The sequence below is a fragment of the Pleurodeles waltl genome, chromosome 3_1 (genome assembly GCF_031143425.1).
Source record: "Pleurodeles waltl isolate 20211129_DDA chromosome 3_1, aPleWal1.hap1.20221129, whole genome shotgun sequence".
Taxonomy (NCBI): Eukaryota; Metazoa; Chordata; class Amphibia; order Caudata; family Salamandridae; genus Pleurodeles; species Pleurodeles waltl.
Window position 1 is genome coordinate 700,728,238 of NC_090440.1, and position 14,320 is coordinate 700,742,557.

The 14,320-nt window shown below is 43.9% G+C and overlaps 1 protein-coding gene across 8 annotated transcripts in view; it reads right to left on the reverse strand.

The window, feature by feature from the left end:
* LOC138284503 (myotubularin-related protein 9-like) overlaps positions 1-14,320 on the reverse strand; it is a 160,952-nt gene that overhangs the window by 61,983 nt on the left and 84,649 nt on the right. For all 8 annotated transcript variants that reach the window (XM_069223360.1, XM_069223362.1, XM_069223358.1 and 5 more), the window contains one exon: positions 12,422-12,530. In XM_069223360.1, the coding sequence (XP_069079461.1) occupies positions 12,422-12,530 (109 nt within the window). The remainder of the gene's footprint in view (positions 1-12,421; positions 12,531-14,320) is intronic.

Sequence of the window (14,320 nt, forward strand, 5' to 3'; positions counted from 1 at the left end):
ATCAGTTTTTTTGCTCACCATGTATTCCAGTTTGGACCCAGCCATATGCAAATCATTCTTGACCCTGTTCCTTTGCTTACTCGATGTTCTGCAGCACATCCCCGTTGTTCTGCAGCACATCCTCTAAGTGCAAAGCCCCCAGCCAACTCCCTCATTCAATCAAGATGATGTTTTCACGCTGTTAAGCAGCAGGCCGGCTCCATGCTCCAAAAGGCACTGTAGGCCTGAGCCTGCTGTCCAACCCCGCTGTCCAAGACAGCTGGGTTGGAGAGGTTTGATTTGCGCATGTCGGTTTGGCCGAAGCAAGGTAGCCGGCCAAACCAACATGCACACTTAAAATTTAAGTAGCCACCCCTCACTGATGCCAATCATTTGCAGAGTGATGCACTGGCCCTACCCTGCCCTCGCACTCCATTTGATGTCAGGAAAGCGTCAAAAATTAAATGGTAAAAAAACCATTTTGTTAGCATTTTATTTTTTAGGCTTTCTGCACAGCAGTGTGTTGGGAGGAACGCTCCTCCACTCCACAGAGGAAGTGCCGCTAGTAAGTGTCTTGATTTGTTTCGATCATCAATATTTGTTTTTAGAACACTTCAATGTTACAAAAAATTTAGTTTATTGTTGCTTTCCTAACTGCTGAATTCATAACCAAACAACATGCTGCAGTCTTTCCTTTCACATTTCGTGTAGTCTGCAAGACTTTGCAGCCAGAGAAAGAAAGGTAAACACCAATCCCATGTTAAAAGAATAAGCAAAAATTTGTCAGATGAGATAGTTTGACATTTTAGCACTGGCAAATGTGACAGAATAAACACAGACTTTTAAGTCATCTTTATTTATACTTGGACTTTCTTGACCAAAAATCAACTTGGTACAGTGTCCTTCCCTTCCTTCCCGTTCCCATTCCCATCATGAGAGCCTGTAAATGAACACACCACACACAGAGCTCTGTAACAGATGTCTTTAGTCTTCAACATACAATTGCGAGCTTCTCACCCATTGCGTCATAACTTTTATAACCACACTTTAGCACATCCTATGCAATTCCTGTCTAGAGTCCACCCATGACCCTGAGGGCCCTACTGTGCATGATATCAAAAACACTACAGCTTACCCCCTTGTTAAATAAAAAAAGTACAAGCAACATTAGCATCCTATTTCCTCAATGAGCTGTCAAGGCGCTCACATTGGTCTACCAGATCGGGTGGTATGAGGTAGTTGACATGCACCATCATCATGCATTGAGGGCACAGGTTCAGGTGTGCGATCTGGACATTCAGGCAGGGTCTCCTCGCTTACGATTTCAGGAGCTGACGAACATTGAGGTCGATGTTTAAAGTGTGATGAGTACCATGTGATGGATTCTCTGTGACAATGTGCTGTCACCATGTGTTCTTTGCATGTCACGACCCTCAAAGGGTCAACAGCAAATAGTGTCTGTTTTCTGCTACCATGTCTGTTTGACCCGTACCAAGTCCCTTACTCAAAGATGGTTTCTTGGGCACACTGGCGCTGATAGACATTTGTTTTCATTTTGCACTTTTGAGAAGTGTCTGGGACACAAACCTTATTGGCTTTCACCGATCGGTTCAATGTCCTTTGTGATAGTTTAATTCCAGTGGCTCTCACCATTTGTGGAGTGAGGAGTTGATCGATAGGCATGAAGTGCTGGGCACAGGGCTCGATTTAGGTTGATTCCCTCTATCAATGCTGGCTGAATTACTCTAAGGATGCCCATAAATCGTTCAACACCATTGGCTTGGGGCCAGAGAGGTGTACTCTTTTGGTGCTTAACATTGAGTCGATCAATAAACTCCTTGAGCTCTTTACTGTTAAAAGGTGAGCCATTGTCAGATTTGACAATAGTGGGTATGCCCCTGCTGGAAAGATGTCATCAACCCGCTTGATTACTTTTTCATGGGTTGTCGATGATATGTCGTCCACCAAAGGAAAACGTGAGTATTCATCAATGACAAACATGAGATGATGTTCATTTTCTAGAGGCACAAAGAAATCAACTGCAACTCTCTCCCAGGCATGTGCAGGGGGAGTAAGGCATTGTCACTGGATGATGCATCACCTTGGGAGATAAACAGTTACAAAGATGGCATGCTTTTAGCTCTCTCTCAACTTATTCGTCTAGGTGAGGGAACTGCACTCAGTTTCTTAGGGCTCTTTTGGTGGCTACAGTGCCACAATGTCCTTCATTGGCTAGCTCAATTACTTGCTGCCTCAGGCTCTAAGGTATGACAATTCTCGAGCCTCTCAATATGATACCCTCTTGAGTGACGGATATCTCATCCTGTACATTTTTTTATTTTTGGAATCAAAATCATCAGAAAAATGTCTGAGGGTGAGCATATTTTTATCTACTTTAGTAGCAACAATAGTCTGCTCAATGGATAGAGCTGCTGGTGTGCTGAATCTCACAATGAAATTGAGATATTCTTCAGCCGCTTTGAATATTGAACGGTGGCGATGTAGTGGAATTCGTGAAAAATAATCTGCGGGTCTGTTGCTTTCCCCGACATGTGTACAATCACATAGTCATATTCTGTAGTCGCAACCGCCACCTCTCGATGCAAGGACGCACTTTAGCCTTTGGGGTTCCAAACACAGTGGAGAATGCCTGGTGGTCGGTGAAGATAGTAAAACGTTTCAAAAACAGAAACACATGAAAATGCTCGCAGGCCCACACTACAGGCAGACTCTCCTTCTACGACTGAGAGAAGGCATGTTCTGTTTCAGACATTCTTCTACTGACATAGGCCACAATGTGTCTCTGGGCATTCGGATGGTCATTGTGCTGAGCAAGGATAGCCCCCCAGCCCCCCCCAGGCTCACATCTACTGTGATCCCATTTTGTTACTCGAGGTCAAAATAGGCCATTTCAGTTGCATTCTTAATCACATGTTTTATTTCTCTGAAACTGTGTTCGCATTCAGAAGACCACTGAAATGGGACATTCTGCTTTGTTAAGTCTCTCAATGGGGTACTCACTGTAGCAAAGTCACAAATGTACCTAGAGCAATAACTGGCCACACCTAAGAAGGATTGTAGCATGATTACATGTTACGGGGGGCAGGTAGATAACAGTGCTTGCACCTTATCCAGGTCAAGAGCCTTTTCCCCATCATAGAATACATGCCCACAGAATTTAAGCTTTTTTTATGAAATTCACACTATGCTGCTTTCAGAGTGAGACCTGCATCAACAAGTAATTGACATACTTGCATAAGAGCCTTGTCATGCTTCTTTTGTGTAACCCTAAATAACATTCTGTCATCACTGTGATTGAAAATATTCGTAACAGGGTGAATAATTTGATGAAAAACATCTGGAAATAGCTCTGCAGCTGAAGATACTCCAAAACTCAGTCTTTTGTATATGAACAGACCAACATGTGTAAAAAAAGTAGTGATGTACCTACAGTTCTCTTGCAACTCAAGTTCATGATATCCTTTGTTCAAGTCAAAACCGGAGAGACTTTAGCTCGGTTCAGCTGCATGATTGTGTCTGCTATTTGGGGACTAGGATGTCTTTCTTTCTTGATTGCTTTCAACACAAATGTGCACCACACCTCTACTGTCCTTTTGTGGCACCACGACTATGGGCGAAACTCACAACGTAGGACAGGTGGAGCGTTCAAAGATATCACCTTTCAACAGTGTTTCTAGCTCTTTTGCAATGGCTGCTTCTAAATGAAAAACAACACTGCAGTAACATTGAAGTCTCCAGCCCGGCGGCCGTTACTGCCATGGCGAACGGTGTGGTACATTGGCGGTTTGGCATGAGCCAAACCGCCAATGTCTTAATATGGGGTAAAGTACAGCCAGCCTATTGGCAGTACTTTTCTCCATTTTACCGCCGTCCGCCGGGGTCATAATGACCCCCCTTAGTATTTCAGAAGTACATCCAGTCTGTCAACAGATTCATCCATCATTTCGCCAACTTGTTGTTGTGCTTGGTTGAAGATGTTGAAGATATACCTTTCGTAGTTGACATTCGGTATTGGATTGAACTTGGCATCCAAAGCTTCTTTTATCTTTTGGTATGATGTTACATCAGCTTATGAGACTTTCATCAGCACTTCTTTCACTCCATCACCAGCAAGGTTTTTTAAATATTTAATGATTTTCTTATTGTCTTCTTCTCCTAGCGCATCTACGAAGTCATCAAACATTTCGATCCATGCAGTCCACCTGGCACCAATGTTCTATTTCTTTGCAGTATCAAACGACGTTTGTGGCTTCAGGAATGTAGCAGCAGTATATTTCATGCTCCCTCCTACTGCCATTGAGGGTGTATGGTGTTCAGGTGGCATTCGTTGCACAGGATGTCACCTGCAAATGCTGCACGCATCAATCTCTCGCCTGAGCCTGGTTCGTCACATCTGATTTAATGTCATGCAGTGCTTTACTCACTTGTGCCGGTAAGTGAGTTTCTGTTTTCGTACCTTTGTCGTCACTGCCTTGAGTGTTTGCTTCATACTGATGATGGCTCTGTGTTATCGCGTAGCACAATATTTATTTTTTCAGCCTTACAAATGGGTTTTGGCAAGCTTTTTAAATGTGCTCCTCTGCAGAGCCTTCAACTTCTTCGATGTCTCTTTATGGGCTAGGGGGGGGCTTTAACTCCATCTATGCCAATCACAGACCGCTATACATCGATTTTGGGGAATATGTGGTATGCACAAGCACTTTGCTGAATGTCTGCAAACTCTAAGCAGCTTTGTTTCTTTGGGCAAAGTATCCCCTACTCGTCGCCAGTTGTAGTGTTCTCCCCAGCCCGAAAGCCTGTAAATGAATACACCACACACAAAGCTCTGTAACAGACATCTTTATTGCTCAGCATATTATCACGCATTCCTCATGCATTGCGTCATAACTTTTATAACCACACCTTAACACCTCCCATCCAATTACGTAATTCCTGTCTAGAGTCCACCCAGGACCTCGAGTGCTCTAGTCTGCATGTTATCAAAGAGACTACACTCGTGACCCACTGGAAAATGCTAGCTAAGGTAATGTTTTCCATTTCTCGCATGCACCATAATTAACAGCACCAGTCTTGGGATTCTTGGATGTGAGGTATCGGGGATATTCCCCATTTGGCCAAGAGAGATCATTGAGCAGCTCTCTTATTGGTTTTTGTCCGGGACTCCCCAATCCCCACCAGTTACTTTCAAGCATCCATCCTAGTAGAATGCTCTAGGGGAATCCTGACATTTTGAAGCCTAAGATCTTAAAGCTCTGCAATCCCAAAGAAGGTGTGTTATGGTGCCTACCTACTCACATTCTATCCAACATAATGTCCTGTTACTCTAATCTACTGCATGAGTAACACCATGGTGTTCAGTGCTAAAGGTGCAGGATTTTCCTTGCCGCTTCTAATGCTTGAGCATGAATGATTCCCCTATATGCAATGTGCAGTACCGTGTCCCATTGGATTTCTGAAAGGGACATTTGTAGTGCCTCTTTGTCTGAAATTTCTCCTTAGAGGAATTCCACCAATTGCGTAATATCTTATAAATTCTAGTTATTAAGTGTGTTTTATCTAATATCCTTGCATGCTTTCTTCCTCACCCTGCGCGTTCTCCACAAGATCTTCAGGTGGCTTCCAGTCAACACCAGAAGGACCATCACGCAGGCCCTCATCAACAGCAGGCTAGACTGTGGAAACACACACTATGTGGGAATCACAGCACGCCTCCTGAAGAGACTACAGACAATACAAAACTCAGAGGCATGACTTTTCCTCGACCTCCACAGATAGACCCACATCACTCTCCACCTCAAGAAGCTACACTGGCTCCCAATCCAGCAAGGATGCCAGTTCAAGATGTTGACCCAAGCATACAAAGGCCTGCACAATGAAGGACCATCATACATTAACAAATGCATGACCTTCCACCAGCTGACTAGGCAACGATGATCCACCCTCTCTACCTCACAGACACCCCCGGATCCACTGAGATAACAGCAGAGGCCGCTTCTTCTCATGTCTGGCGGCCAAAGCTTGGAACAACCTTCCCCAGGACCTCCCTATCGCTACGACAATTCAGGAACATGCTCAAGACCTGGCTGTTCAAATGAACAGATCACCACAAAGCCTTGAGGCCCTTACATGTGACATGTCATGCTTTATAAATCCTTGACTGGTTGACGTATCTTCTCGGACAGACTGAAGGGACAGGTTGCAGCTTACAAGATAAGTAAACTCATTTCCCAGTGTCTGACTTGTGCATATGCAAGTCTTTCTGCTTCCCCAAAACCAAAGTTCATCTTGAGTTGCTTGAAAGACTAAATTGATTCCTCTATGAACAGTTCTTCCAATTTATTAATTTTGCCTCCTGACAGCTCTGAAAGGTCTCTGAATCAAGGCCTGGTATGAATTCAGAATTACCCAACAGTGGGATGGGGGAGAGGGAAACCTTGCTAGCCCATATCTTAACACTATCTGATCTCATACTCTCAAAGACACCACTACAATCAGAGATCTCATCATATCAGAAGGTCAGGGGTAACCAGGGAATCTCCCATAAGGGTTTCCCTGCTAACGAATGGTCAATAAAACATAAGTAAGTTTGGTCTGGGCCTTAGATCATTCTAAAAAAATATCTAAGATGTGCTGCTTGATGATACAAGATAGGCCTTGTAATGCCCAAATCACACTTCTTAACCCCACTCTACTCAACCTAGGTGGTAAGTCCTGAAAAAAGGAAAATATTTTAGGCAAACCATCATTTTGATATAATGTACATGCCCAAGACCACAACAGCGATTGGTTATGCCAATGATGTGGGTCCCTCCGAATACACTGTCCCAGAGGCAGAAGGTTGGCCTTAGTTTAGGTCCTTCTCAAAGGTATTTTATCAATGTGGAACACCCACCATTTAAATAGTTATGTGGCCTGAAGCTAGGACATCCATGCCCTCAGAAGATTGAGATTTAGGGCCTCTGATTTATGCATACTGAGTTTAAAGCCTGAAACCAAACAGAATATCCACAGCACCTCAAACAGAGGCTTTAGGGATTGGGTCAGATCTGACAAAGGGACTCAGATATCATCAATTTAAACTCATCTGCCCCTAGTTGAACTCTTTTAATATTCAGTATCCCCCTCACTCTGTGAAAGTAACTCTAAGCAGAGTGCAAACAATAGGAAGGAGAGCCAACGGCCCAGCCTTATGCCCTGATCCATTTAAATCCTTGAAGGGTCCCTGCAATTTATTCTTATCTTGGCATATGGTGCTGCTTTCCTAGCTAGGACCATTCATATGAAGTAGGGGCCCAAACCCATGGATCGCAAGACTTCCGCTCAGAAAGCTACAACCTACCCGCTGGATCCTTTCTTAACATCCAGGGATAGTAGTAGAACACTTTGGCATCTTTTAGTTGCTATTGGGTGTATAACTTTCTAATGTGATTACCTGATTGCCTGTTTGTTATGAGCAATTCCTGGTCCAAATGGATCAACTGATGCCTCAAATTGTATGAGGGAGGGCCAGGATTTTAGCAAAAATCTTTATGTTAATATTCACAGTCTATGCAAACGTTTTGTATAATCTGTTCATAATGCCAAACACCTATTGTAACAGAAAGGGGGAAATTATTCCGGCCCGAGGCCTTGTTAGGTTGAAAACATTTGGTTGTTTTAATGGCCTCTTCTGTGGTAATCGGGTTATGGAGGGCTTCCTTTATTCCTCAGTTAAAGAGGCCTGTTCTGCTCCTCTAACATTATGTTTCACTTCATTGTCATTAACAGTTTTTTGCTCATGACTGTCAATAATATCAATAAATAATATCTAACTTATGTTGTTTTCATGTGTGTAATGTCATTATTTCCTTTACTTGTCACTATATATGATTGTGTCTTCTTCTAACTAAATGTTGTAGCTAACATTCAGTCTGTTATAGCCCTCATGACATTTTTGACTGACCTTGGCAAGGTTATATTCTTCTCTGTTGAGGCCCATGAGTCGTAAATGGCCCTGTAAGGCTCGTACCTGCGCCACACCTTTTGAGACAAGGCTTTTTATGTTACAGTTCCGGAGCCTAGGGTTCATTCTAGAGGTTCTACAAAATCTCCTCCAACACCTTTCTTCAGCTCTGCAGTACAAGTCCCTTTGATCAGAGCTTTAAGAGAGTTCCACACTGTGTGGATGCTACAGCCCCCTTATCTTTAAGAAGATATTCCTTGATTTGATCACTAATTACCCATTTAAAAGCAAGTTCTTAGAGCAGTTAGTCATTATGGATCCATAATTGATTTCTCTTTGCTACTGTCACCTCCTATATGAAAAGGCAATGGAGTGGACCATGATCGGACAGGGACAGTACTCCCTGGCCTAATTCTTTTATGCACTGACTTAATGATTGATCCATGAAGAGCATATCAATCCTCGCATGATTTGTGAGAGGTGGAGGAGTGAATAACACACTGACTCAGGATGCTACTACCACCAGATACTGGCTCCAGAGATGGTAGCAACTTGCAGCCTTCAACAAAGAGAGCTACTGTACCTCCAAGCCTCTGGCCCAATTTAACTTTGGACAAGTTTACTTGCAGGTTCCAGTTGACCCTCTCCCCACCACAAGAGGGCATGTGCTCTTACTTGACAGCACAATCTGCCTTAAAAAAAATCCTGCCCCTCTTTAGAAGCCTAAACTGCTGGTAGTAAGACTGCTCTCACCATGAGAAGCCAATTCAGACATAGCCAGCATCTCTCCTTCTCTATGAAGGAGTCCATCAGTAAGAACACACAGTGGGAACAAATACTATGCGCCCCCCCCCCCTTCCACTCCTACCTCTGCTTTTTAAGTTAGTTGAGGCAAAGTACTGGGTGGCGAATGAATGCTATCAAAGTAACAATATGTCTTGGTGTGGAGGTGAGTCTCCTGGATAAAGCAGGTGGCACCCTTTAAGCACTTAAGGGCCAGAAGGAACTTTAACCCAACTTGACCACCAAGACCCTATGATGGTCTCTAGGTATTTAAGAGCCTTTCTTTTCTGAGCCCGAAACAATGCGACCCTCCCCTGAAAGAAACTTACAAACTGGACCCCACATAGCCACCACCAGAGCCATACTCAATAAAAGTAATTTACCCTACTGGAAAATCCCATAAACCTAGATTGAATATCAACCAATACAATTACCTGTTCCACCAACCCATCCCAGCCAGGTTCGAGTCCAGGAGAGGCACTGCTGCCCCAAGCCAATTTCTGGCGATCTGGTACTGTTGTCTCCGGTCCCCAGACCCAGTTCTGTACCTCTTTGCAGGAAGTGATCAGTTTTCCAGAATTAGGCATGAACAGTGTTTCTCTTTCCCAATGTCAGTTGCAGTCGGTTTCATTCTCCTCGTTTTTTTCAAGACTTTTCTCCACTTTTCCCTCTAAGGTCTATGACGCTGGTCTTCAGGAGGAGAATCAGGTATTTCTTCTGTATTTCGCACATCTTCCTTAATACTTCTTTTTTTTTTTTTTTGCTAGGGATTAGATCTGATAATCCTGACCTTGCAATTGGAAGATTAGGTAGAATAGATAGTCCCAGGACTAGCAACATCATGTGATTTAAAGAACTGTGTCACTGGATGGATGGACCTTCTCCTCTGTCATATGATGGGTTGGCTGACAGATCTTGCCGTAAGGGGACTGAGAGATCTTTGAAAGTCAGGTCACGATTTACTTGTTGATTGCATTATTCTCTTCATCTATGGAAAGTGATGTACTATTTCCACTTTATCTGGTGTTCTATTCTGCTGAGAGGCAGATGCCACCGCTCATTGGCTCCTGTCAAGTTCAATATCATCTCTCTCACCTGATTGAAGTATTGATCTGAGCAGCCTATGGACATAACCCTCAAGGTCATATGTTTTGGCTCCCCTACTCCTCCTTCGGACTTCGATGTTGCGGCATCAGTGATTCTCTAGGTCCACTATATGCCCCTGGAGAATTATAAATAGTTCTTTCAGAACATTTCAAGAATTGCTTGTTTGTTGGCTCAGCCACAGCTAGAGTCTTCTAAAGAAAAGACCTATTCATCCAGAGCATTTTGGTCTTTTTTGATGTCCTGCAATTCTTGATTTAATTCCCCTTCAAAGAGAAGAAATCATCAGCAGACATTGTAAAAATGTCCTCCCTGAATTTCCTCATTAAAGTAGCATCACTGTCTACACTGCCCAGAGATGAGGAGCCCGCAGGGGAAGAGTCCATTTATTTTTTTGTTGGGCATCTTACTTCTGTAAAGTTGACTTGGAAAGGAGTTCTATGACTGGTTGGTCTCTCTTTCCTTTCTAAGACATTTGACAGTTATTGCCTACCAATAGACTGAGGCTGGTGCAAAATGTCAACTGAGTCAGAGTTTTCCTTTTGCACCTCTACCGGACCTGCATTAGCTTGCCTGCCTAGCTCCTAGAACCAACATACACTCCCGCCCCCTGCAGCAATGAAACTCACTAGCTAAGCTGGAGCTAACAGAGACATTGCCAGTTCACTGGGGCCCATTCATTTCTAGGAAGCAACAGTCTCACTCAAAAGCACATCCCTTGCTTGTTGGGCTGCAGTACATCTTTACCCAGATCATAAAGCTAAGGTAGAGAAGCCATGCAACTCCCCCTCGCTCACTGCTCTCCAGGTCGACCAGTTTTATGCTAGAGGCCTGTTCTTCAATGCACTTTGCCCCATTCACCACTAACACTAGTTAGAAGTGTCAATCGTGCCTTTGAGCAGTAGGTGCTCATCATCCAAGGACTCCATCTGCTGTCCAGATGGTAATTCCTTTTTGATTCAGTCCCTATGAGGCTCCGTTGTCACTTTCTCAGAGCACACAATTGACCTCCAGGCTGCAGCAAACTTTGAAACTTCTACTACACTGTTCCTGTGTAGCACCACCTTCCCGTTTCTCGCCACCTGAGTCAGCCACACGCATCTTCTTCTCAGCCTGTGCTCCACAAGACACATCTCAGCTGCCTGTCCCAGAGACTTTACCCTGAAGCCCTCAGGGTCCTCTATTATCTCCAGCTGGTCTCCATTTCCATGACGGCATCCACTGTGTTTCCCTATACCAGACCACTTCATGATCATTCTTCCACCTGCCTCTGTCAACCTTAAGCCCTCAGTGCTGGGCTTGGAGTTCCTCTGTGTGGTGCTGCTTTTTTTGCAGCTACCATTCTATACTCATGTTTGCCAGCAGGAGCCCTCTTGTCATATGCTGTGTCCCCAGTGGCTCTTGACCTGAGGGTCTCCACTGTGGCTGCCACATTCCCCCATTTCTCACATTCCCTTTGGCCGTAGGATCTCCAGCCTCTACCTGGGGATCGGGACGTGCTAACAGGTAAGCTGAGGCAGAGGGGAGAAAACAGCGTTCTACTCCTTCACCATCTTGGCCATGCCAACTGTCAACAGAGATATAGATAGACATTCCATCATTATTGCATTTCTTCATTTAGGCAATTTTTTGTTTTTAGGTTTCATTTGTTGTTGAAAGACCTATTATGCACCGTACCCAAAAAATGTACAGTGGGCTTTGAGCCAAGCTTGGCTTTCTTTTAACTTTAATTACTTCTATTTGAATGGAAATGCTTCCAACGTTTGTGTTTGCTCCTCCCCTGGAGCATAGCCTCTTTACCAGCCTTTTGAATGGAAACTTGTATTATTTCACAGCTCACTTTTTGGGAACTACTTTTTTCTTTTTCATTCAGCACTCCATGAGAGTGATTGTATTTTCTGTCTCTCTGCCTCATTTGCTGCTTGCCTCTGCCCCCATCCGCCACCCGAAAAATATCATGCCCCTGCTCAGTGTTGTTACCACCTCTCCAAACCTGTCTTTAAAACACAGCAATAGGTATACTTATGTTGGAGTATGACTAAACAGCAGACTTGAATGGTTGCTTTTGGGTTTTTTCTTTCGCCTTCCACAAAGGCTTTTATGTAGCTGGGGGAGGGCTTGGCTGCAGCATTCACTCAGCTGGCGCTTCAGGCAAAATGTTTACTAAGCATGACTGAAAAAAAAGATGTTGCTTCTACCGAAGGCCCATGAACCTACTCCCTGGCATACTTCAGAGGACCAAATGTGTGAAGCACGTTTCAGTACTGAGCCCTGAGTAAAGTAAAATAGGCGTTGGCAGGCATTTTCCATTAAACGTTGACACTTCCTTTTTCGTTTAAAATTATGTTCAGAGTTTCCTGAATAAGTATGTGAAAAATAAAGTAAACCATTTAAGAATATTGAAAATATTGAATTCAGTATATAGTTTTGAAATACCTTAAGATAGAACTAATTTTCCTCCAGTATATTGTTTTTTTCCCATTTACTTTTATTAAATAGTATTATACAAACAAGCATAGCTTGGAAATTACCTTATAAAGGCGTGACCTAATTGCTTTGCCAATGTTTTTGACATGGTTACCTCATACGCACCTCAATGGAGTTGGCGATGTTGAGGGTTTCTTCCATGCCTGGGATTTCCAGCTGGATCACACGCAGGTCTTTGCACTTCAGGGTGATGGTCCCAGAGGAGCTTCCAAACCTGAGGGAACAGTGACAAATGTTCATGGATGAGGGCAGCGTCACCACCAGGCAAACGCGAACAGTGCAAGGGTGAGAGCAGCGTAAGCAAACATATAGGGCTCCCCTGTGCTCCAGGGTGTCATATAATAAAAGACAATGTTGCCTCAGCATTCATCATAGGATTTGATGTATTCTAAAGGAAGGCAAATTCCATCAAATATAATCAACGTTCCGATGTCAAAAATGACAAAACGTCAGACAGTTCGTTCCAGTGCACCAGTGCATATCCTTGCATCTCAGTTCTTTATTTGTGAAAAAAAAAGAAACGTGCCAAGGTAGGTTTCGGGAAGCCACTGTGGCTGGTCTAAGCCAGCACTGCTTGAATGTCAGTGTCAGGGCTAACTATTAACCATCCCACTCAGCACTGCATATTTTCCCTGTTTACAAAAACAGTCAGGTAGCACCACCTTGTGGTGGGCTATCATAAATAAGTGCCACCGCTTAGAGATAAGTGACGGAACTGAGCACTGGAAAACACAGGCACAAATTAGGCACTTTATTGCAGATCCCTGTCTGCTCGCACAGTGGATTTTTGACTTTGCATTATTCTGCATTACACCATATGACTGATGATTGGTAGATGTTGTCTATCTTGTGGATGCTTCTTTCAACCCTACCATTTCCATTAAAAAGATTAGTGAGAAGATCTATTCCTTACTTGACCACACAACAGTTACTGATTGTTAACAAGCAACTGAAATTATTTGCTTATACAACTAAATCCTCAATGGGATTGTGTTTTCTTTGTTTAACATCCCCTTCAACATTGGACTTGATCACTGCGCCATTCCCATTACCAATTGTTTACTTTTTGTGGTTCAGATTGAACACTTTATGCATATTTTGTATATTCATCTAAATATGTATTGTGTTTGATGGAACTGTCATCCCTTGCAATCGATCAAATCGAATGATAGATCAATTAGAGAGTAACATTGTATTTTATCACAGGTGCAATTAGCATCATGTTGGGCCAGAAAGAGTCACTGCAGCACATGAGCACCATTTGAGGCGGAACACAGTGAGACGAGCAAGGGCGCCAGCGTGACTACAAAAACACGACCATTTAAAAGTACCCCAAACTGTGCGACATGTGCAAAGGCGGAAGAAGCAACGCATGAGGCCAAACACAAACAGTGCCGCTGGGACCTCTGCGGGGTGAACAAAAGCAGCGTGGCATGTGCACGTGTAAGAGTAGGACCACCACAGGGCAAACACAATGTCCGCATCATCATCAGGCTGAACACAAACAGGGCAACATGTTCAAGGGTGACGGTTGGACCACCACATGGCTAACAAACTGTGTGACGCATGCAAGAGCACTACCTCATCAGGATCAACATAAGCAGTGGGATATGTGCAAGGGTGACAGCAGGACCACCAGAGGGCTAACACAAACTGTGTGACACATGCAAGGGTGAAAGTAGGACCACAACAGGGCTAGCAAAACTGTGTGAGGCATGCAAGAGTGGAAGTAGGATCACTACAGGGTTAGCACAAACTGTGTAACGTGCAAGAGTGAGAGCAGCACCCTCTCAGCCTGAACACACACACTGTAGCACATGCCGTGTTAGGCTAGTAACTCTTTGGGTTGAGCACATAGAGGGCGACATGTCGAAGGGTGGGATTTCTACCTCCTCATGATGAACTTAAATAGAACTACATGTGCGAGGAGAGAACAGCAGAAACAGTGAGAAGCAGGCGTGGCCTGTCCTTTAGGGCGGAGGGGCCACGCCCCCCCACCTTTTG